The sequence below is a fragment of the Epinephelus lanceolatus genome, chromosome 3 (assembly GCF_041903045.1).
Source record: "Epinephelus lanceolatus isolate andai-2023 chromosome 3, ASM4190304v1, whole genome shotgun sequence".
Taxonomy (NCBI): Eukaryota; Metazoa; Chordata; class Actinopteri; order Perciformes; family Serranidae; genus Epinephelus; species Epinephelus lanceolatus.
The window spans coordinates 30,910,801-30,936,337 of record NC_135736.1 but is presented as its reverse complement, the minus strand read 5'-3'; the positions used below and the strand labels follow the sequence as shown (position 1 = coordinate 30,936,337).

The window sequence follows — 25,537 nt, the reverse complement described above, 5'->3', positions numbered from 1 at the left end:
AATATATATACTATAATAAAAAATAGAAATAAAAATACTCTATATAAATTCTATAAATTGAAATTTAAAAAATCGATTAAAAAAATATTCTATTCTATTTTATTGTAATTTTACTGTAATAATACAGTTCTCACTTTAAAAACTATTTTAAAAAATATTAAAATAATTAAATTAAATCTCAATAATTTTTTCCTGCTTGTAACGGCGAACCTTTTAATTTGTAAGTACTGGTCTCAGATCAGTTGAGTCATCCAGCGCTGACGCACGATAACGTAGCAAAAACTGACACCAGATCAGATTTGTTTCTCTGCTTCCGCCCACCGACTGAGGAAGTGCGTCACTCTCTCCGGTGACGTGGCTGCTAGGAAGCGCTTCCCGGTTGCAGTGCCAAGCTCCTCCGGGCTGCTCCATTCACTGGAAGTACCTGTGTGTCTTTAACAATCACGACATACCTGAGTTAGCAAAACAAAGAGCGTAACGGTTTGCCGTAGTATTTGCTCTTAAAGAGGAAGCCGGTTGAACTCGCAACCGTTAACTGCCGCCTGCCATGGAGACGTCTGGCAACTCGCACAAGAAACAGAAGCTAGGTAACGCTACCGAGAACTGGGTGAGTTTTTTTCTTTTGCCAAGTTATGTTGACTCAACACATCGATTCATCACGTCTGGCCACCTCCGCTAACCGGCTGCCAATGAGCTAACGGTATAACTGGACAGACAGGTTGCTAGTTAGCTACATACTGCTAATACAGTTAACGTTACAGTTATGCTAGCTGTAACGTTCCATTTATAACCTCGGTTGCTAGCAGCGCCCGAGACTGAAAAGTGGCTAATCTGATAACTGCTAAATACTGTACAGTAAAGGGTAGGGTATGAACTGTGTGTTGAATCTGATTTAAATCTGTGATAACGTTGTCCTTGGTAGGTCCTCCATCACTGTCAGCAAAATACTGTTTGCTTTTGCTACGTAGCCTCGAGCTGCCTGCACAGATTCCTGCTTGCTGATTAAATGTACACTGTAATGCTAACTGAGCTGCAGTATTTACAGTCAAGGACAAAAGAGTTACAGCTATATATTGTGGTCCTCCAACATACATCAAAAAATACTTCCAAACAGACATATAGAGCTGAAACAATTAGTTAATTAAGCAATTAATCAGTCCATAACAGTTTTATTAATTAATCAAAGGTTGAGACATTTTTCAAAGAAGGCCAGCATTCTCAAATGGCAGGATTAGAAGTCATACGTGACGGTAAACTGAATATTTTTGGTTTTGAACTGCTTGTCAGATAAAAACAAGCAATTTGAACACATCACCTTTGGTTGTGATAAGATATGATGTGTATTTTCCACCACTTTCTGAAAGCATAGAGGCATAAAAGTGTATTGAGTAAAGCAAGAGTAACTTTAATCATGTTCAAACCCAAGGAATCAAAAACAGGACAAACACATCTCAAAGGCAGAGGATAAAAATGGGTCTTTAAGTGCATTTTGAAGGCATCAACTGGCTCAGCCTGTCTAACAGCCTCCAACAGGCTATTCCGGAGCTGCTACAGAAAAAGCCCCCCCCCACAAACTTGGCATAGCTAACATGCCATGGTGGGCGGATCTGAGGGGAGTTGTCAACGAAAATAATTAGCAGTAGTTCTACATACGTGTTCCAAGCTTTCATCGTGAGAGCAGAACAGAAACCACATTTTCAAACTGCTTTGAAGATGCTTTCTCGTGCTAAGTCTTTCCAAAGTCCTAATATGTTAATGGTAACTTTGGCTTTTTTATAAACTTGTATGAAACTGGGCGGCAATTGGGCTGAATTAACAGTAACTCTGTTTCGTTTCAGGGAATGCAACGCGCAACTAATGTCACCTATCAAGCTCATCATGTCAGCCGAAACAAGCGTGGGCAGGTTGTGGGCACAAGAGGAGGGTTCAGAGGATGCACCGTTTGGCTGAGTGGTAGGTTGTGTTATTATCAAAATGTCCTCTCTGCATCTGTATATCATCTCTTAGCTGTTTTATAATGCAGTTGTTTCCCTCTGTGCCAAGGTTTGTCCGGTGCAGGGAAGACCACAGTGAGCATGGCTCTGGAGGAGTACCTGGTGTGTCACGGCATCCCCTGCTACACACTGGATGGGGACAACATCCGTCAGGGGCTTAACAAAAACCTCGGCTTCAGCCCAGAGGACCGTGAAGAGAACATTAGACGCATTGCTGAGGTGGCCCGGCTTTTTGCTGATGCTGGTCTGGTCTGCATCGCCAGCTTCATCTCTCCCTACAGCAGGGTGAGTGGCTCTCCAAAGACAGCGTCATAGGTTGAATGAAAAGGAAAGACACGGATGCCCACAGGGATAAATGTGGCTGGAACTCACTGATACTCTATTAAATTTGTCTCTCATTCTGTTATACAATATGTATTGAACCATATTTAAATACTCCCTGTTCTCTAGTTCTTACAGCATTGTAAATTTCACATTTATTTTTGGCTTGCTTACAGATCTCAGGCTAATAATGATGTTATTACTGATCATGTCACTGTCCATCATCATTATCCTGCTGAAATTGATGATGCCAGTTAGATTGGGATAATACAGTTTTGAACAAAGGGTTTTAAATGTTCTTGCCCTGATTTTTAAACATACTAAACTCCCTATTTTGAGTTATTATTTAAAAAATGACTTTACAATGTAAATTTTGAATGAAGAAAATAACCTTATAACCTTATTAATATGAAGGACTGCTGTGTGATTAGCAGCATATTTGTTTTTCCCGTTACTGTCTGTTATTGGAATGAATAATGTCCTTTCTGGCAGCAGAAAACAAATATTTTTGTTAGGTGAAAACCAAACTTGATGTGACCTTAAAGGGATAGTTTGGCTCTTTTGATGTGGGGGTGTATGAGGTACTTATCCATAGTCAGTGTATTGCCTAAAGTGGATGTCAGTCACTGTGCGCCCAGTTTGAAGAAGCAGGCTGGAGTCAGGCACAGAAGCTACTGCTGTGGAGGGATCAGCAACAAAACCTATTTAAGCCACCTAAAAAAATAAGTTTAAGTGTGTGCTATATTCAGAATATTTTCTCAACTTCACCATGCTCTCGGACAGCGATAAACGACTGGGAACTGAAGCCATTATATTGCTCTCTTCCAAGACAGACTCCATTGAGAAAAACAGTGATTTAACCTCCAGAGTCACACAAAAACTAAATAACTGATCAAGGCAATGGTAGAGCAGCAGATCCTTTGCTCAGCGAGCCTAAACTACTGTTTTTGTCAATGGAATCTGGTGACTTTGGCAAGAGCATAGACAGGGAATTAAAACCGACTTTCTTGTTGAAACGGGCTGTCTGACGGAAGGGCAAAGCATTGAAAATACTGTCACTATGTGCACACTTAAACTGCTTAAGATTTTTTTGGTGGCTAAAGTACATTTTAATGCTGCCCCCTATCCATAGCAATACATTGCTTAGCCTCTGTGTCGGCAGTCATGCCGCTTCTCCAAACTGGGGGCATGCCAACTGACATCCGCTAATTCAGTTGATAAGTACCCTACTTCAAAAAATCAGAACTACCAGTTTAATAACATGCTATCTTACACCAACTCTTTAAACCATGCATGTACCTCACTGTATTTGGTTTTGTTTATCAGGATCGCCTTAATGCCAGGAAGATCCACGAGGCTGCGGGGCTGCCTTTCTTTGAGGTGTTTGTGGACGCTCCACTGGATGTCTGTGAGCAGAGGGACGTCAAGGGGCTGTACAAGAGAGCCAGAGCGGGAGAGATAAGAGGTGAAGTATTGTTTAATACTGTTTATATGCAGTGCATCAATAGAGCCACAGCCTGTGCTGGACTTACAGTACAGTCCAAAAGTTTGGACACACCTTCTCATTCAATGCGTTTTCTTTATTTTCAATCAATCAATCAATCAATCAGTTTTATTTATAAAGCCCAATATCACAAATCACAATTTGCCTCACAGGGCTTTACAGCATACGACATCCCTCTGCCCTTAAGACCCTCACAGCGGATAAGGAAAAACTCCCCCAAAAAAAACCCCTTTAACGGGGAAAAAAAACGGTAGAAACCTCAGGAAGAGCAACTGAGGAGGGATCCCTCTTCCAGGACGGACAGACGTGCAATAGATGTCGTACAGAACAGATCAGCATAATAAATTAACATGACTATTTACATTGTAGATTCTTACTGAAGGCATCAGAACTATGAATGAACACATGTGGAGTTATGTACTTAACAAAAAAGGTGAAATAACTGAAAACATGTTTTATATTCTAGTTTCTTCAAAATAGCCACCCTTTGCTCTGATTACTGCTTTGCACACTCTTGGCATTCTCTCCATGAGCTTCAAGAGGTAGTCACCTGAAATGGTTTCCACTTCACAGGTGTGCCTTATCAGGGTTAATTAGTGGAATTTCTTGCTTTATCAATGGGGTTGGGACCATCAGTTGTGTTGTGCAGAAGTCAGGTTAATACACAGCCGACAGCCCTATTGGACAACTGTTAAAATTCATATTATGGCAAGAACCAATCAGCTAACTAAAGAAAAACGAGTGGCCATCATTACTTTAAGAAATGAAGGTCAGTCAGTCCGGAAAATTGCAAAAACTTTAAATGTGTCCCCAAGTGGAGTCGCAAAAACCATCAAGCACTACAACGAAACTGGCACACATGAGGACCGACCCAGGAAAGGAAGACCAAGAGTCACCTCTGCTTCTGAGGATAAGTTCATCCGAGTCACCAGCCTCAGAAATGGCAAGTTAACAGCAGCTCAGATCAGAGACCAGATGAATGCCACACAGAGTTCTAGCAGCAGACCCATCTCTAGAACAACTGTTAAGAGGAGACTGCGCCAATCAGGCCTTCATGGTCAAATAGCTGCTAGGAAACCACTGCTAAGGAGAGGCAACAAGCAGAAGAGATTTGTTTGGGCCAAGAAATACAAGGAATGGACATTAGACCAGTGGAAATCTGTGCTTTGGTCTGATGAGTCCAAATTTGAGATCTTTGGTTCCAACCGCCGTGTCTTTGTGAGACGCAGAAAAGGTGAACGGATGGATTCCACATGCCTGGTTCCCACTGTGAAGCATGGAGGAGGAGGTGTGATGGTGTGGGGGTGTTTTGCTGGTGACACTGTTGGGGATTTATTCAAAATTGAAGGCACACTGAACCAGCATGGCTACCACAGCATCCTGCAGCGACATGCCATCCCATCCGGTTTGCGTTTAGTTGGACGATCATTTATTTTTCAACAGGACAATGACCCCAAACACACCTCCAGGCTGTGTAAGGGCTATTTGACCAAGAAGGAGAGTGATGGAGTGCTGCGGCAGATGACCTGGCCTCCACAGTCACCGGACCTGAACCCAATCGAGATGGTTTGGGGTGAGCTGGACCGCAGAGTGAAGGCAAAGGGGCCAACAAGTGCTAAACACCTCTGGGAACTCTTCTTCAAGACTGTTGGAAAACCATTTCAGGTGACTACCTCTTGAAGCTCATGGAGAGAATGCCAAGAGTGTGCAAAGCAGTAATCAGAGCAAAGGGTGGCTGTTTTGAAGAAACTAGAATATAAAACATGTTTTCAGTTATTTCACCTTTTTTTGTTAAGTACATAACTCCACATGTGTTCATTCATAGTTTTGATGCCTTCAGTGAGAATCTACAATGTAAATAGTCATGAAAATAAAGAAAACGCATTGAATGAGAAGGTGTGTCCAAACTTTTGGCCTATACTGTATATCTGTTATGTGATCAAGACAGGGTTCATACTTCATACTACCGAGACACAGTGACATCTGTTACATAGAGATGCAGTCAGATTTTACTAATGGCAATTCTGCTTTACAAGAAAAAAGCTGATCAAACAGATGCGCACAGATATAAATATCTGTGGACCAGAAATGCATATGTTGCAAAACCCATGAGTGGCCACAAAGTGCCCACATGTACAGGCAGTAAGAGCTGTTTTACAGAGAGAGACCAGATCAATCAACTCATGAGGTTGTTTTTATGCAGCAACACGTTTATCAGCGTTGATGCTGTTGATGTATGATAACACAGATAAGGGCCTACTTTTTGTCCACATGATTGAGGTTTGATTGCTCACTGTGGTAATTTTGGTGCTGCTGCTCTAAGTGGATGGAGTCATTGGCAGAGCATATTCTGTAGGATGGTGAGTTTTAAGATGGGAGCTGGGAGATTTTTGGTGTTTCCATCTTAAGTCCTGACTTGTTTATCACACAGCTTACAAATGACTTAGTTCACATTCCCTGGCTCTCCTTTTTCACCAAATATATGCATTTGTGTACTTTTAACTGATGAGAGTGGGGATTTTTTCTTGCTGCACTGTAACAGTGACTCAGGGATAATGGTGCAGCCACACTGTTGCTTTGTCACTTACAGTGTGAGCACAGCATGGGCTAACTTTACATTATCACGATCAATCATTATGATACTTGGTTGTTAAACTCAAACCTGAGGACAAATCTACAGGAGTATTCTGTAGCTCAGTATGAATATCTACAGCCCATTTACATTTTCATCAGTAGGACTTCTGCTGTCTAGGTTACATAAAGTACCTTAATTCCACAGACTTCGCTTCCTGCCACATTACACAGAAATGGCATGACAGTAAACCTGACACATCACTATCAGAGGAAGTGTGTTTATCACATTGTGGTGCAACATGCTGTTTCTTTGCAGTAATAAGATCTTGACCCAGTTTCCTGAGTTTTGTGTGCTGATTGGCCTTTGTCAGAGTCTCTCTTCTGTCTTTAGTAGTTGAGTTAGTCCTGACTTTGTTTTAGAAGCTCCACTTAATCCCCAAGAAATACGAAGAATTATAACTTGAATCACTGTTCTCTGATTACTACACTGCTAAACCCACTAATGTAATAATTTTTGATTCTATGGTTAAGAGTTTGGATACAGTAGCTATTAGTTATGATTATTGATTTAATGGTATTTTAAGAGAAAAGGTTTACCAGTGTTGTGTTCATTTCAAAATGCATACAATAATGGAAACAGAGCAAACATAAGCTGTTCACTTTGAGTAGCTCAGACTGTTTTAAATCCCTTTATCTTTTAGGTTTCACTGGCATTGACTCAGAGTACGAGAAGCCAGAGGCCCCAGAGCTGGTGCTGAAGACCGACTCCTGCAGTGTGAATGAGTGCATACAACAGCTTGTGGACCTGCTGCAGGAGAGGGTGAGGGGGGAGAAATATCCTGCTTTGACATGTTTAATATGTTAATTATGTAAAGAATCAGCTGCTGTTGGTTTTTATTGTCCCTTTTAAAGAATATCTGTCATCACAGAGACAGTTAAAGGCTCACAGTCTTGACTTAAAACTGTGCCGTCATCCCTCTATTGGCCACAAGGGGGCAGTGAAGCCTCATGTTTGCATGCAAGTTGATGTGACTGCATCTACACTGTATTATGTATATCAATATTTAGTAAACCGTCACCAAAGTCTTATTTATCCAGGATGTTTTCTAATGATTTCATATTCTGTTTGCAGGATATAGTCCCTGTTGATGCATCCTATGAAGTGAAAGAACTGTACGTTCAGGAGAACAAACTGGACCTGGCTAAGGCTGATGCAGAGACTCTGCCTGCTGTACAGATTGGGAAGGTGCTTCTGATTTTGATAAATCTTAATAAATAAATGAAGCTAGATTACTATTGATAGCCTTTGTATATATTGTCCAGTTATTAATCATTTATCTCTCCACCAATACATGTATATATAAGTTGTTGGTCTGTATGTAAACCACAGTATATGACCGTGTGTGATCCTCAGGTGGACATGCAGTGGGTGCAGGTGCTGGCTGAAGGCTGGGCCACTCCTCTGAATGGCTTTATGAGAGAGAGAGAGTATTTGCAGTGTCTTCATTTTGACTGTCTGCTGGATGGTAAGATATCATTTATGTTTTAAGTAGAAGAAAATCTTGATATTTCTTTGTAAAATTTGTGTTGCTGTACTCAAAGATGCCACTAGATGGAGATGAGTGCTCACAAAATGGATTATTGAGAAACAGTTGATGGCTTTGTTTGGATATCAGCACACATCTCTCCCACCCAAACTATACCTCCATATATACTAGAAGTTGAGCACTGTCAGCACCAAGAAGTCCTCTCACTTAATGTGTCCTTTTAGCTCATCTTTTAGCTCTTAGCCATAGGGTTAATTTATAAATGTCTGTCATTTGACATTAATGAATTTATGAGTTCTGTATAATTTTGTGAGTTGAATCTCAAATGTCTGTCAGCTGTGCAGGGTTCCCACGGTCATGAAATTCCTGAGGAGGTTATGAAATTTGTAAAACTGTTCCCCAGACCTGGCAGTGGTTTGGAGTTAGCAGAATGTTTTGAGAAATTTTTGAATATACATTGTTTTAGCTAATGTTTAAAATATGTCAGTGAAGAAGCCCAAAACATGTCAAAACTTACGCAACATACGTTCCTCATATTACTTTTTTAAAAACCAGTGCTGCGCCCTTTTTTGGGGATAAGAAACAGGTTGTCATATACGGAGAGAAACAGGAAAATGCAGAAAAACTGTTGAGTATTGCGTTAACTAAGGCTTTCACACTGAGATTTGAGGCACATATGATGTGTAAATATTCACTGTCAGTTTGCTAAATTGCTAAATGATGCTGGTGACAATTACTGTTGATGAATAGCTTGAGTGGAATGCTGCTCCATCACTAGGGTCTCTGCAAGTCCTTATAAAGTCTTAAAATGTCTTAATAAATGTCTCTCTAGTCAGATAAGTCTGTAAATCTCTGTGAAAGTCTTTAATGTCATAAAATTAATTTTACAAATATCACGCCTTAAAAGTCATTAAATGGTCTTAAACTTTTTACTTTATCTACTTTTTAACGTATTTTTGTCAAAATGAGTCAAGCTCTTTTGTGTTAAATTCCATGCGTCTGATGTTTCAAACCTTTAAACCTACCACTGACCCATATACTGTCTTTTACTTGAATTTTAAATTATGTTAATAGGTTTTCAATGTAGTGAGTCTCTGTGATCTACAGGTGGTCTTTAAGGGGGTCTGAAAATTAAAAAAATAAGATCAGAAATCTGGAAACTTTAATTTACAAAACCATCGACTATATTTTATATACTGTCGATATACAAAACATTGTACACATGTCACATCTTGAGGTCAGTATAAAGAGCACCAAATTTGACCACCCACTATCAAGCAAATCAAATGTGATATATGATTATGATATGATAAGATAATCCATAAAGATTTAAATAAGATATTATATAAATTTAATGGCTCAACATTTTCAGAAATATGCTTATTCCCTCTTTTTCTGACAAGAACTGTTTTGTTTTCCTTTCCCTCATTGAGACTATGATCAAAATGGGATCTCATCTTTGCTGAGATATGTAGCAGAGATATGGAAAAGGGCAGTTATTGGTTATTTGGTAAAAAATTATCTTAAAAAGGTACTCAAAAGCATTAAATTTAAATGTCTGATTGATATCTGTAGACACTCTGAGTACAGTCATACAGTATAACAGCATCAGACTGTTGAGTCCAGCTAAATCCTAGCCTATAGATCAAACAGTTGGCTATTAACCAGTTGTCTTTTTACAGACAACACTAAGTTTAACGATACCTGGTGATTCAGTCAAAGGTATCATGATCTAGATATCTATACATGTGTAGATGTCTGGATAAGCAATATCGGGCCACTGTGTTGGATCATTGATCTTAGAAAAGGGGAACAGTGAAGGGACATGAGTGGGATCAACCTAAGCCAAACAAATGTCAAATTACATTTACATCTACAGGATCCTGGGCTTTCTATCCCCCAAAAAGGGGTGTGCCCTTGACATTTTGCTGAGACTCGTATGTGCCGGTCTGATCTATTGGCATATGTGGCTAGTTGGCGGCGGGAATGTCTAACAAGCGATAAAGATAGCAAGTGCTAGCAGTTTGCTCATCTGCAAATACCTGGGAAGTGCTTGTTTAATAATGTATGGCTGTATCGCTGTACTGGCCTACCTATTTTAAGCAGCTTCAATAAAGTCATGGAAATGGTGTAAAATATTATGGACAAAAAAAATTTAACAATTAATTTGTAATAATGTTAGGGAACCCTGGCTATAGCTCTTTATGTTCCCCTCTAACATTTTTAGAACTTTAATATTCCAATAAAAATTGAGCACTGATCAAATGGAGCGTTAAATTAAATTAACAAATACTCCCTGCATGTGTCCCTGCAAACTGCAATGCATATGTTTTACTGTTGGATGTGCTAAGAGGCTTAAATTAGCTTTTTTCCTGCAGGCTGACATGCTTAAGAAGTGCTCCATTATACAGCAGTGATGTACAGCTTAGCCAGGTGTCAGAATGACAGATTTATATACTCAGGAGTGATTTAGATGCAGAATTTTAAGGATGATGATGTTGTATATCATGTTGGTGAAGTAATAAGTCCAGCTGAAAACCAAGTCTCAGGAATGTCTTTGCTTTTTTGGCACTTTGCAGAGAACGAATATCACATTGGGTGTAGAGTCTCTTGGTGTAATTACAGCAATTTCTCTTGTATTGTTTGAAATTCCAAGAAAAAGTCAATTTACTTTTATTGCCCATACGACCACTCAGACCTCAGTTGTGTGTTGTGACGCCAAATATTTTGCTACACTCGCAGTAAAAGGAAAAATACATAAAATAAATTGAAAGTTAACATAGGCTGTATTTCATTTTTCAGATTTTGACAGGTATATATTACAACTGCTGTCCTCACTGAAGGATAAAACCATCAAGTTCTTACAACTTGATGATTTAAGGTCTTTCCTCAGAAACATAGCTTGCCTGAGAAACTGAACTGTCTGGAGAGACGGAGGCAAAAATATATATTGATGCGAAAAGTCTTGATTCCACTTTTCCTGTTTGTCCGGAGGGAAAGGGATGCAGAGGAAGAGGCTTGTGTATTGATTGACACCACACACCACCATTTGTCCATTTTCACTTCCTTCCAGGGATTTGACAGTGCAAGAATGATATCACTGTGAAAGGACTGATCGCAGCCTAACACTAAAACTGGTTGGGAAGCAGAAAACTTCATGTTTGACTAATCAAATAGTCTGAAGAAATAAACAGAGACCAAAATCCAGGCTTGTGTGTGTCTCTCGCCCGGACATTTGGCAGTCTTGGTTGTGTGTGTATGTGTGTGTTTTATTGGAACCAGCTGTAAGCTCTACACTGTGACAGAGGGGACGAGAAGAGGGTCCAGGGGTAGGTGGGGGCAGAAACAGTCAGCCTCCCCTCCTGTTTCCACTGCAATTGATCTGATGTGAAAAGCGTGCCGGTCCAAACGTTTTCATCAACCTGGACGGCAAAATGAACGCGCCAACAGAGCGCTGTCACTGCAAGAGGGTCAAGCTCCAGCTTAGCTTAAGAGGGGATTTTTCTCCTCTAGCTTCTTAAATTGCAGCCTTGAAGACTCACTGTAGCCTTTGGTTTAGCTATATATCCCACATTTAGCCTGAAGGGGTACAGAATGGAAATTTGATCAGAATGGTTGAGCTGTTTTGTCGAGTAACCTTTGAACGTTTTAACCTGCTTTTTGAACGATGTCTGCTCTGTGTGCCTCAGTGCTTTGCATCGGGATCCTTTATGTTCTTTTCCTTGGATCGTTTATCCAATATTAAAGGCACCCTGTGGATTTGTCTTGTAAACAAGCACAAGTTATGTTTACATTTAGTGTTCCCCATTAAAACACATTGTGTCCTTCCTTGAGGCTAAAAATTGCGTTGAATGCATTTCCTTTCATTTCCCTCACATTCATGTTTGCTGGTTTGCAGTCATTTTCTTCACTTAATGTTAATGTCACCAACAGGCAGTCAGTAGCATAGTTTAAAAATAGTGGCAGGACTGTGTTGCTTCATAGCAGAGCTGGGCTGTGGCTCAAGAGGTAGAGCTGATGTCTTCTGAAAAGAAGTTCGGTGGCTTCATCTCTTGCCCTTGTAGATTACATGTCGAAGTGTCCTTGGGCAAGATACTGAACCCCAAATTGCTCCCGGTGGCTGTGTCCTTGGGCAAGATACTGAACCCCAAATTGCTCCCAGTGGCCGTGTCATCGATGTGGGAGTGCGTGTGAATGTTTAGGTGGTACCCTCAGCATCCAGTTTATGAATGTGTGTGCAAATGAGTGAATTATGCCTGTGTTGGAAAGAGCTTTGAGTGGCCCCTTAAGGCCCAGACACACTAGATCGACATCACAGAGCTATTGGTGACAAAGGCTGACTGTTGCGTTTCCTTTCGTTGTCTGTATCTTGGCCAAAAAGACACACTACAAAGACTACAGGCATTGGCCAACTATCACGTATTCTCTGCACCTGCGTGAGAGGGAATAATTCCATAACAGCAGACGGCTGCAGTCTGTATTTCTTTTCATAAAAGAGAAACTGAAGACCAACAGGACGAATTCAAGACACCAGTTAGCCAGTTAGCACATTAACAACACAACCCGATGTTGAAAGAACAAAGAATATTTTTCGTGCAGTGTCAAAAAGAACAACCAAAAAACATCATACTTGTTAAGTTTGTTTTGATCTCATGCCCTTTTGACTTATTTTGTTTACTTTCCTCACTTCTGTTTCTCTTCTTGTGAAATGTGCCGAACTGCCAAACAGAATAATTTAATTCACCGACAGGCTCCACCATCTCTGACGCTGATTCAACATACTGAATTGGCCGAAAAAAAGCAGACGGGTCAACTAGTGCCAACAGTGGCGGACACACAGCAAAAGCTAGGGCAACAGATGCTCACAGACAGCCTGACATTTGCCAATGGCTGACCGTCGGCTTGGCGTGTCAGGGCACTAAGACTGGAAAAGTGTTATATAAATGCAGGTGTCATCAATATAAATGCAGTGTCAGTAATTTTTCAAGCGAAAATGTCAATATTCTCTTGTTTTAGCTTCGAAAATGTGAGGATTTTACACATGTTTTTGTCATACTTACGGCAGAAGGATTTTGTTTATTTCGTTTTACATCCCTGAACTAGTAGTGTAGTGGTAGTTTGAGTTTCTTTGGGTATGGACACTTGGGTGGACAAAACAAAACAAGCAATTTAGATATGCTACCTTTTGGCTTAAGTAAACAAAATAATAGCAGGCATTTTTCACTATTTTCTGACATTTGTTTGACAAAATGGTAAATTTATTATTCAGCAATTGACCAGCAGAATACTTGATAATGCAAATAATAGTTAATTGCAGCCCTGATGTATTTTCTCTCTGCATAAATGTGCCTTTTCCCCTCATGGAAATGCTCTTGGTTTTCCATTGTCCTAGGTGGCGTCATCAACCTGTCAGTGCCTGTGGTGCTGCCAGTGTCTACTGCAGATAAAGAGCGTTTAGATGGCGTGACAGCTATGGCCTTGGTCTATGAAGGCAGACGAGTAGCCATTCTTCGCAACCCCGAGTTTTATGAACACCGTAAAGAAGAGCGATGTGCTCGCCAGTGGGGCACCACCTGCAAGGACCACCCCTACATCAAGGTAAATTTTATTCTCTGCAAACTGAATTTACTATGTAGAATGTAGTATGTTAGAAATTTTATAGAAAACCCAAAAGTTCAACTGTGGTCAAAGTACTGAGCAGCATCACAGAGCTGCAGGCGGTCTGTCTCAGTGTACTATGTGATAAACACTCTGCATGCGAAAGCAAACGGCCTCCCTGGCTTCGGCACTGATAGAACACAGATCCGAGCTGGCCTCTTCACATTGCTTATGGAAAGACTGAATAGGTGGCGGAGTGGAGCTTTTCTCACAGTCTGTCAGGACGCCCAGTATAATCACTTGATCTTTTTGGTCCACCCTCATTTTGCAGGTGTTATATTTGGATGCTGAGTCTCTCACTCAGCCTCCACCAAATGCGTTCTGAGATTGTGCTGCTCAGCCCAACAGGCTGTGGAATCCCTGCCAGCTTCCACCTTTCCGCTCACCCAACCCTTCTCCAAATATACCCGGGAATTGTTTCCATCTGTGTCCTATCGACTGCTGTGGGGCTCAGGTAGACTCAGTGGCGAGATAACGTCCTGAAATGATCCTGCACACCCTGCGGAAAGTGGCACTGGCTTGTAGCTGGAAAAGAGTGGAGCGGTCTGGTGTTACAAAGATAGTTGTCAGATTGCCTTTTTATAAATCCATCTGCGTGGACTGGGAGTGCAAGGTTACTTTTAAAAGTTGCTAATCTGTCTGGCTAATTTAAGTCCCATTGTTTTCAGGATTCAGTGTTTCCTGTGGAACAAAGGATTGCCGTGGGGGGCATGTTTGCATGCGGGGGCAGTTATTCCATGACCTTTAAAAGAAATGTAGTATTGAAAACTGCAGATATTGTTTTAAATAGTTGTACTTATCTAATATTATTTATACACACAAAATGGACCAGTCAAGTAGGAAGCAGGTACCTCCTAAAATCAAGTACTATAAAAACCACCAGTTGATATAGAAAAAAAAAGGTTTGCACTTAGTGTTGCAACTATAGTTTCTTACTGGGAGACAGGCTACATCTTTGCTGGGAAAGAAGATTTACTTTGCTTTTAACAGTTTATTATGATATGTAATAGTCCGTTATTGGATTTCTTGTGGTGCAGACTCCATCGTGCCCAAAAACATTGGTGTTTTAGAGGAAGTTATTCAAGTATCCCAGTGAATCCAGCCAGACCCCTGGAGAGAGTTCAGTTCAGTGTTCAGTCTAGTCACCTATAAAGTACATAAGGTAACTGCTGTTACTGCTGATCTACAGTAGGATGTGTGATTTAGTTCCAGCTCTCGATTGGCACTTAGAGCTTCATCTCAAATGTGGAGGTTTGGAGGCTTTTTAATCCTCCTTCAATGTTTGTTTTAATATATGAAGTACACTGCAGACTGGATTCTTTACTAACAGTTACAAACGACTGACTCATATTAACGGGTGCAACGCAGGTTGAACACGCATTGGCACGCACTGCGCTGTAGGCTACGTGTCTCCTGTATGAAATGTCTGTATCCTCACTGTGCATCATTTTTATAAACTATGATAATCTGTCAGGATCCAGGTGCCATCCCACTCCCTCTTCTTCCACTTGCAGTATTGCAATATACAATATTCTACTTGATATCAAACAAAAGCCAGAGGCTTTATCACATTAAGCTGCTGAGAGCTGTAAATTCACGACTTCTCAGCAGAAGGTAGAAGATAATATTATCTCAGAGCCTGACAGGGCAAAGCTTCTCTTCCTCTGGGCAGCTGCCTCCGTCTCACTCAGACTAATGCTGAGTCTGAGTCCGCAGCTGCCTGAGAGCAGTGCTAAAGCGAGGAGAGCTCATCCTGCAACTAAATCTGGGAACTGAAACGTCCCTAGACATACACTGCACTCTGACTGACACACACTCAGCTGCTCGATTTGGATAATCTTAGTTGACTGAGGGGTCTCTTACTGATGATTAAAAAATTAGACTTTACAGAGGCAGCCCTAAATAGTAACCAACCAGGTATTTAGTGATTTCAGTCCCTGGGGTCAGATTTACCTTAAACCTCATTGGCTCATTTTAAAGCCTTTTGCTGCTAAAAATTCTGGATGGAGATTAACTTGAGCACTCAACCGCAGCTGTCTCAATATTTCACCCCACTTAGCAGTCATTTTTCATCTCAGCAGATATCTTTTTTGTCTCACCTTGTTCGTTATTAAATCTGGCTCTGTTATATGTTTCAAGATGCAGGGCGCTGCCAGATTCATAAATTAGTATCACAACTCTACAGTGTCAACACCTGATGCCTCAGCGCTGGCTTTTCACTCTGTATTTTCACAACTGTCATTCTTTATCCACTCTTAACCTGCCACAGCTGAATATGTGTGTTCAGCTTGCCATGATTAGGGTGTCACTCATTAAAGAGTGTGTGTATGTATACATAAGTGTATGTTTAACTCCCCGCACCGGAGCCAGTCTGTCAGCACACCTCTGCGCGGGTAGCTACGATTTTTTTTTCCTTTCCCGACTAGAGACGACCTGCTCCATATTACATGTAGTTAATCCACTTTTTCCTGTTTACCTGTCCGTCAGTCAGACAGGAGCCCCCTTCATCGGAAACCATGGTGTAGTGTGTTTATTTGGCCAGGGCTCTTTTCACATGCAAAGTCCTGGGGCACTTACAACGGTTAAGCAGAGCACATGTGTACGTGTAGACCTGCTCCTTTGATGTATCCATGCAGACATTATATTTTCCATGCACTTATGTTAGGAAAATAAATTGCAACTCGTCTATGCCGTTGATCTCTCCAAAAAAAAAGACTGTTAAGCATCATGATGACTCTTCTTAGGCCAGCAGCGGACAGGTTGGATTAATTGAGTGTGGAAAACAAATCACGACACGATCTTAAAAAAGTCTGGCGACGAAGCCAAGTGGTTATTGATCACATCACGTAGACACCACTGCTGCTGACAACTTTCTGATTGTTATGGAAAGCTTGCCAGATCAAACTGAAATCAGTCTGTAATGTATGGATATCGGAGGGGTTTTTTTTAACATGATAAATTAGATGTTAATAAATAAATGACATCTTTTTAGCAACTTCCAAAAATGTATTTTTACAATGCTTCCACATTTTATGTTTCTTGGCTTTTTTAAGTTCTCTCTGTCTCAGTGCTGGAGCTGTGCTCTATTTATTGCCTGTAGAGAATTGTCACTTTTTATCACATTAACATCACACAGGCCAGTCTTTTCAGTAACTCTAGCTATGGTCTCATAAATGCCACAAGAGGCAGATGAAAGATATCGCCTGAAACAATAGCAGCCTTCGCCTGGATCCTGAGCAGCTCTGTGACATGATTGTTGGATTAATCTCTTGAGAGGAAAAATTCTCTCCAGACTCATCACCAGGTTTTATTGTGGAACACAATCTGATTTTTTTTTGCCTGTTATTGAAATTAAGGTAGCAGACAAAGCCAAGTGCAGAGGAGAGGGTTTGCCAGAGTTTTGTTGACTGTTTAATGACACACGGAGACTTTGATTTATGCTGGTGTGGCCCTTTTGCAACTGGGTAATAACTCGAGAGTTTTATAAGAATTCACGGTGGCCTGGTTGCAGCACAGTGACTTTTTTTTTATGGACCACAGTGTCTTAAGTCTGGATTGTGTTTGAGTTGTGTTCCCTGTCATGATCACTGCGACTTCTATTTCAGATGGTGATGGAAAGTGGGGACTGGCTGGTCGGGGGAGACCTGCAGGTTCTGGACAAGATCTACTGGAATGACGAACTGGATCAGTATCGACTGACACCCACTGAGCTCAAACAGAAGTTTAAAGAAATGAATGCAGGTATGGGCCAAGTTCTGATGGCTCTGTTTATTTTCTGCCAGAAGTAAATTAAAATGGCGGCGGCATCTGGAATCAAGGTCTTTTGGGGAGACAGTCTTGTCACAATATTTATAAACTGCTATCTTTTATTTTCTTAAAAAAGGAGAAGACACAATGGGTAGTCCACTCACTTCAGTGCTGTAATTCTTTGTTTAGGCTTTGGTAAATAAGGGACACAGAGTAGGAAAGTCGTGGCAGAGAAAGCTCTGGTGTGATTCAGTCCCTCATTGTATGTGGTTTCAGTGGTTGGGCACTGAGCTGCTTGATTATCTCTGGGTACATTGTGGCCTTTTGTTTGTTTTGTACAGCTGTGTTTGGATGAGTTTGGTCGCAGTTTTACAAACCCTTCTCACCCTGCCTCTTTCTCTCTGTTTAGATGCTGTGTTTGCCTTCCAGCTCCGCAACCCAGTCCACAACGGCCATGCTCTTCTGATGCAGGACACCCACAAGCGTCTCATCGAGCGAGGCTACCGCCGGCCTGTCCTGCTGCTCCACCCACTGGGAGGTTGGACCAAAGACGACGATGTGCCGCTGCCTTGGCGGATGAAGCAGCACGCAGCTGTGCTGGAGGAGGGCATCCTGAATCCAGACTCCACCATTGTTGCCATCTTTCCTTCACCCATGATGTATGCTGGGCCAACTGAGGTAATGATTATCAAGAGGGCTGTATTTGCAGTTACGTGCTTTAGGTTTATTTTTATGTTTTCCTCAAAACTGACAGGGAACAAAAAATGTGAGTGTAGCTCTGGGAAATGATAACAGACACAGGGAGGGCGACTGTCATTTACTTGTTGCCTGCAGATTTCTGGGAGTGAAAAATGGCAGGAAAAGGGATTTGCAATTGTCTTGAGGCGCTCTGTTAAGTGTTTCCTTGCCATACACGAAACCTCTTTGTGTGACTGAGCGTAGCTGTGTAGCTGGGAATCTTTTAATCATTCACTTAGGATAATTGGAAAACTACAGTGCAAATTATTGAGAGCAGATTGGAGACTGTGTGTGGATGTCAGGCAGTGAATTTTCTCAGCTTGTAATTCTGAATGGGAGGTTTAGGGAACCAGATTCAGCTCCAACTTTAGTATCATTGTTCTGACCTTGTTTACTCATTAAAAACAACATGTACCCTTAGCCTCCCCACCGAAAACTACTCAGTGTCTCTCTAGTGTTCATTTTGCCACAATGTCCTTAAGCAACACAATAAAACCTGCCACTTCCATCTTGAGATCCTTAAAATATACAAACTGCATGGGCAAAAACCCAATGACGGTAGCATAAGTGTAACTAATTTTAAAGTAAAGAAATTGTTGTGCCTGTCGAAGAGTAATGTGGAGATTTATGTTATTGATAACTAGTGAAATGAAAGCAAGATATGAAGGTATAAAAAAGTAGATACCGCCCCAAGCCTATTAAAATTAACAATCTTTATTGTACAAAATACATTGTAAAACATTAAAATGCTATTACTCGTCACGGCCTTACAAGAATACAGAAATTCCACACTTTTCTAAACTTTATTCACTTGTGTTTATAGTTTTTCTTCCTTTTTTTTCCTCGTCCACAGGTTCAGTGGCATTGCAGAGCTCGAATGGTGGCTGGAGCCAACTTCTACATCGTGGGCCGTGACCCTGCCGGCATGCCCCACCCTGCCACAGGGAAGGACCTGTACGAGCCCACTCATGGCGCCAAAGTCCTCACCATGGCTCCAGGCCTCATCACCTTGGAGATCGTACCCTTTAAGGTCGCTGCTTACAACAAGGTCAAAAGAGCAATGGACTTTTATGACCCCAAAAAGTGAGTACTTGTTTATGTTATCCTCAATTTTTTAAAGCCCGTGTCTCATCCTGGATCCTATGGTCTTTAAGTTTTATTAAGGTCATGAAATCCAAAAATAGTTTGAGTCTCACACTAAATTAAATTGCTTATTTGTTGATTTAGAACCAGCAGCCTAAACAGAAATTACATTCTCTAAATTAATTACTCATTAGCCTTGTCTTGTTTAAAAAAAAACCTTTCATCCATTTTCCGTCCTTCTTCTCTTCTATCTTCAGCAAAACACTAAGCCAACAATAACAGGAATTGTTTTTCTTTCCTATTGAGTTAAAAGGTTTTGTGGATTAGTCTGAGCTTTGATGTTGCTCAAAAATTACAGAGACCTGCCATTAATTAAAGTCTGTGTACGAACACCGCACATGATGACTAACAAAAATCATGCAGTTTCACTGCCTCTTGTCCGGATTTGATGCAGCCTTCACCATCACATTATGCAACTTCAGCTGTGTTTAGTCAGGAATGCTAAAACTGAATATGGCCAGACTAATCAGAAGATTTGCTTTGTTTTCCATGATGCATATTTGTGACGTTGGGTCCAAACTGAACTGTTGATTGAGAACATTGAGTACATTTAGTGCTACTTAAAATATGACTAAACAGTTTTTTAGCTTCCTCTCACTTTGAGATTGTGACACAAGCAGATGCAAAGAAAAGAAAAAGTTTCCTGCTCTGAGTTTGAAACATTTTAATCAGTTCATGATGAAAATACCTGGTGTCGGTTAAATGTCACTTGTTTTCTACATAGTGATAAAAAGTTTATCATGTATTTATAAGGGAGGAGGGATGATCAAGACTTTTTATGGGGGGATATTCTGTAACAATACCAGTAACTGTGAGTCTGAATTACTGACAAAAGTAAATCATCAGCCTAAATTCAAGGATTCAAAGCTTTTTTTTTCACATACACAGGCAAATGTGTAGTGAAAGGCAGTGTGGTATATTCATGAGGACTAGTGTGAAAAATAAGGATCTAGAAATTAGGGCTGGGTATCCAAACGTCTCCAGTCAAACAGTACCTGTATACAATCTTTGTTGCGCCACAAGTGTGATCCTGGACTGTTCCGACTCCCCGCTGGGTCAGCAAACTTTCTGTTGCTGCCATCGCTGGGGCTGCTTTCCTCAGGGCAAAGAGTCGGCTCACTGTCTGCCCACTTTGCACGTGCTAACACAGCGGCAGCGGCTAACATCCAGCACCGAGCCACTAAATGGTCTCAACAAACTCATAGTGACACCGACACGGCTCGCCTCTGTCATAAAACCTGACAGGAACTGTTAGGATAGTCGTTTGATGCTATCAGTTAGCCCTGCCACTGTGTGTGAATGGCTGGGCAGACCCTCACAACTGTCCCTGACACGGAGCTTAAAGTTAGCTAATGTTATAACCCATACAGTGTGTGATGTGATAAGGTCGAGTGCAGCGCGTTTGATGAAGTTCAGCATTTGAAAATATTGCTGTACAACATGCCACTCAATTCACATTATGGGTATCAAAGGAAGTACTTTATTGGTATCTGTATCACTTTACAGGTACAGGTTTTTGTACGGGTATCATAATTTCTTGAATGACACCCAGCCCTAATAGAAATCCAGAAAAAAACAGTTATAAAGGATGCAAATTCAAAGACAGAAAACCATAAATATATGCAGAAAAAAATAATATGTCACAATTGCAGGCAAACTACAAAATAATTTAGTGCAGGTTCGAATGCAGATAAAAGGCTTATACTGGCACACTGTGTAATCTGCTTTGTAGTTGTATCAACACATGAACAACCATCCCATTGGCCTTCACTGAACTTTCAAACTTATTTTTAGAGTGTTATTCAAAATCAGTAAATCCTTCCCTCCAGTAAAACACACTATACTGTATTTTTTATAGAGTCTCAGTGATCCAGTGGCTTGATATCATCTTCAGGCTAAAGCTAGAGAGAGAAATGCAAGATGGTTACTGGATTTCCAAAGTCTGTAGTCGTCACTCAGTCTAGATTTATGGCATTCCATTCTCTCATGCACGCTGACAGCAGCGTGCCAAATTTCAGGAGGAATATGGATGCTTCTCCTAATCACCAGCAATACCCCTCAATCTTCCTCCAGAGCGTAATGGCTCGGATCACAGCAAGCTGTTTCTAATTGGACACTGTATAAAAATGTTCTCGGAAGAATTTGCCTGGAGCTCTTTTACCTCACGCCATGTGAACCGCTAGGTCTTCTTCACAGCTTCAGAGCAACACGATGTGCTCCGTCATGTGATAGCAATTAGAAATGGGACTTCATAATCAGCAGGACCCTCTCTGACTGTCAGCTTAGTGGGGATAAGTGTAAATGTCTGCTAACAAGATGTCTGAAACTGTCTTGATTATCCCTGACGGTAATTTATAGACCAGGCTAGTGAAGATGTGATGAACTCGTGCCAGCGCTCCGCTCAGCACCGGTCTAAGATGAAGAGTGTCCTTTGGCTGCTCGCTTCAAACAAAGTCGCTCATATCTTTTCTGAAGTGAATGTGCAGAGAGATGCAGTCTATCATAGTGGGAGGATAGTGGAGACATAGGGATATTTGAAAAATGTTCGGTGAGGGAAATCTAAAATCTGATTATCGGAAAGAAGCTTTGTGACAGTATTTGAGTTTCCGATCAGTGCTGAATGTGAAGTGTGTCACGGCATGCAGACGGATAGTTTGGTCATGGTGATGTTACACAATAGTGTGATTTCCTAAAGTGATATTACAGATTTTTTAACTAGCAGTCAGGGTTTTGTCTGTTTATTGAATAGCGGTTTTGGCTGTTTTCTGTCACAAAGAATTAGAACAGAGATTTTCTGCTTTTAAAGGAAAACTGTGCCTTAATCTGTCGGTAGAGTGTGGCATAAATATTTGAAATCTTGGCACTTCAGTGTATCATATAAAAATTAAAATCCTTTAACAGATATGGGTTAATTCGTTATAAAAACACATCCTTTAAAATTATTTCTTTCCTCCTCCAAGAGCACCAGCGAATGTAGGGGACACTAAAAGCCCTCCTGTGTATCATTGGTCACGCTGCCACAGGCGGCTTGCCTGCCCACCATCTGCAAATGTGTGCTCACCCTTTTTATCTGATAACTTAATGTGTGCTCACCTTATTTCTGATCCAGACGTTCAGAAGCCATTTGCTGAATTGTCTGCAGAGGTCTCCTCCTCTCCAAAACAAATAGACCTGGTGATTTAAACTGCTAAAAACACTGAATAAAGCAGTTTCATGTTACAGATCATTGCTTCTGCGATGCTATTTAGCATTTCAGGTTAGGCTGCTGACCTAGCACCTACTAATCTGTGGTCAGCTTTTTTCTCTGATAATTTCAGCCCCAGATGTTCAGGAGGTTTTTACCCAGAGCTACATTATTCACAGAAGTCTCTTCCTCTCCAAAGCAAATGGACCCTGTGATGTAAACCAGAAAAACACTGAATAAAAAAAGCACCTTAAAAAAATCTGTGTTTTTCAGATACCTCTTGTCACGGAGTGGCTGCTGACTGCAGTGGCTGATGTGAAAACGCAAAACCACAAATGGCCCTAGCCAGTGTTTGGTTTGGTGGGGCTACTGTAAAAACATGGATTTGAGTGTGGCTATATCGGTAAACGAGGACCTGCTCCCCCTGTAGATATAAATGGCTCATTCTGAGATAACAAAAACACAACATTTCTTATTTCTAGGTAATTTTTACACGAGAGAAAACATTAGGACTGTACCTAATCAGCTGAATCAGATTTGTTGGTTTAATCCCAATATTTAATTATTCTTTTTTTCTTTTCTTTTTTCATTTAAAGCTAGAACAGGGTTCAGTGGGACGTTCAGTGTGACAGTGGCATTCGTGTAATAAAGTAAACAAGCTAATGGCGATAACAAAGGACCGGAAATGTGCAACAACATTTTGTTGACACTAGATATTAAACAAAAGCCAGAGACTGTCATATTAAGTATCTGTCAGCTGTAAATTCACTTCTTCCAAGCACAAAAGGAGCCTTATGGTGGAAAGTTTCTCCTCCTCTGTGCTGCTGCATCATGTCTGAAAAATTTTAGTTTCTTCACAAAATGTAAGGCCAGGATGTTCTAGTGCTATTTTAAGAGTTTAAGCATATTTTGAAGGTTATTGTGATAGTATTGTGAATTGTTATTTTGGTCAGGATAATCCTAACATAAAATCTTCAGATGGTCTCATACTCTGATTCCTAGCTGATTCCTACTGGATTGTAAAAGTATCTCTGCAGCCACGGAGTGATTTGTGAGACATTACTTATAAAGCAGATGCCAGAAATGGCCAGCACATGAAATGTAGAGTATACTGATACATGTATTCCCACACATATCGAGCGGGATTGGGCTCCGATCCAGGCGTTGCTGGCTAAAATCAAGATGATCTGTACTGCATTTTACTGTGTTTTCTCAGCCTGCTATTGATGCAGCGCTGCTCTCCTTAATGGCAGACGTGTTGTCACTAGTCAACATTATTCTGTGAGTGATTTGATGACAGGTCAAAATCAAACATGTCTGGCAGGTTGTCTGCATGGGCCCACATATGTGCTTTACTTAATACTTACCTGCAGTGTTTGAATAACATAGATGATTTGTCCAAAAATCAGTCTTAAATTTGATTAAAAATAATTTTAAAAAGGTCTTAAAAAGCATTAAATTTAAGTGTCTGATACCTGTAGACGTCCTGGTCAAATTAATTCAGGAGTTGCATTCCCCCAGTTTAACTCCTGTTTATATTGTACCAGAAACTTTAACCTATCAGTGTCCTTCGGTATTTGGATCAAGCAGCTTACAAAAATAAGGCTTGCCAAATTTAGTAGTCTGCAGCTGTTTTTTTCAATGAGTCAAATACATGTTTAATGAACATTTAGGTTAAAACATCTGATCAGGACATTCCTAGCAGGAACGTTCCAAGAGCTTCTTTTGTGTTTTGAGACTTGGGATTGTGTTTGCATAAATAGTAACTGGCCTGCTCCTTCGCCTCGATGCAGTTATTGTTGGCTCACATTTCCTGTGCTGATGATAAGCATCTTTTCATTGATTGAAATATGTCTGTTACTCAAGCCTCTCTCTCTCTCTCTCTTTTTTTTGTTGTAATTGCAGCCATCAAGATTACGATTTCATCTCAGGCACACGTATGCGCAAGATGGCTCGCGAGGGAGAGAATCCTCCTGATGGGTTCATGGCGCCAAAGGCTTGGGCCGTGCTGAAGGAATACTATAAATCACTGGAGAAGGTTTAAAGGTCGAGTCTTGGATCCAACAATAATGGAAACACAGTGATGTTTAAGAGGATTAATGTGGGGACCACTCATCTACTGTCAAAAAAAACGCACTCTGGCTTCTGTCTGTGTCACTTTTACACACAATCATAGGCCATTAAAAGTGGGCTCAGTTGTTTTTAGTCTTATAACATTAGTGTTCTAACTGTATGTTCTTTATTTAACTCAACTCACTCTGATTGTGAAATATAGTAGGAGAGGTCAGTATACTGTTGGATTGGTACTTCAAGTGAACGAACAAAAGCACTCTTACGTAGATGTTTGTATTTCTCACTAACTTTATAACTGTATATTCTGACGGTGACTGCTTACAAAAGGATTACGTACACTTTGAAAGATTATGACTTGTATGGAAAGTACTGTTGACCAGTACTTGGACAGGCGGGAATGAATGTTCAGTATTCGTGATGTTCAAATTCAAAAAGTTACTGCACCTGCTAGAGTTCTCTTAACTCACTACTGAAATCAGAACATGTTACTTTTTACTATATGTTTGCAAGTGGCAGTGGCAATTGCTCACATGATGTCTTGTTTGAATTAGGACACACACACACACACACACACACACACACACACACACACACACACACACACACACCTGCTTCTTGTCTCACTTGTCTATATGTTACACTGATACGGTCCAGTAGTTGGAGAAACGGTCCGCAAAACAGATCAGCATTAAAGATGTTTTTATTGGGATATGCAACCCTAACCTTCCTGAACGTCTAGGAAACATTTTTAACATTTTTATTTGTCATGTTTAGTCTATTTATTCTGTCCTAACATTACGTTTACTCTTTTTAATCGTTGTGTCGTGCATGTAGTTTTCGGTGCTTTAAACTTGTCTCTCGGCAGGCTTGATATTTTCTTATGTTTTTATCATTTGTATTTTTTTTTTCTCCTCTCTAGGGTTGCTAATATTTTCCATGTGGTAATTCATTTTTAAGAGTTGGCCTGTATAATCAGATGGATGATGGTTACCATCAAGGGATCAGATTTGTAATCTTCCTTGTCCAATAAAGCATTTTTAGCAACAAAAAAAAA

The 25,537-nt window shown here is 40.7% G+C and overlaps 1 protein-coding gene across 1 annotated transcript; it reads left to right on the top strand.

Moving 5' to 3' along the window:
- The first annotated feature begins 377 nt into the window (after positions 1–377).
- Positions 378–25,537, top strand: papss1 (3'-phosphoadenosine 5'-phosphosulfate synthase 1). The gene is made up of 12 exons (XM_033625318.2): positions 378–607; positions 1,839–1,953; positions 2,044–2,279; positions 3,642–3,780; positions 7,095–7,213; positions 7,526–7,639; positions 7,808–7,919; positions 13,333–13,538; positions 17,204–17,339; positions 17,755–18,023; positions 18,937–19,166; positions 24,316–25,537. Exons 1-12 carry the CDS (start codon positions 548–550, stop codon positions 24,452–24,454), a joined length of 1,875 nt encoding a protein of 624 aa, XP_033481209.1. The 5' UTR covers positions 378–547; the 3' UTR covers positions 24,455–25,537.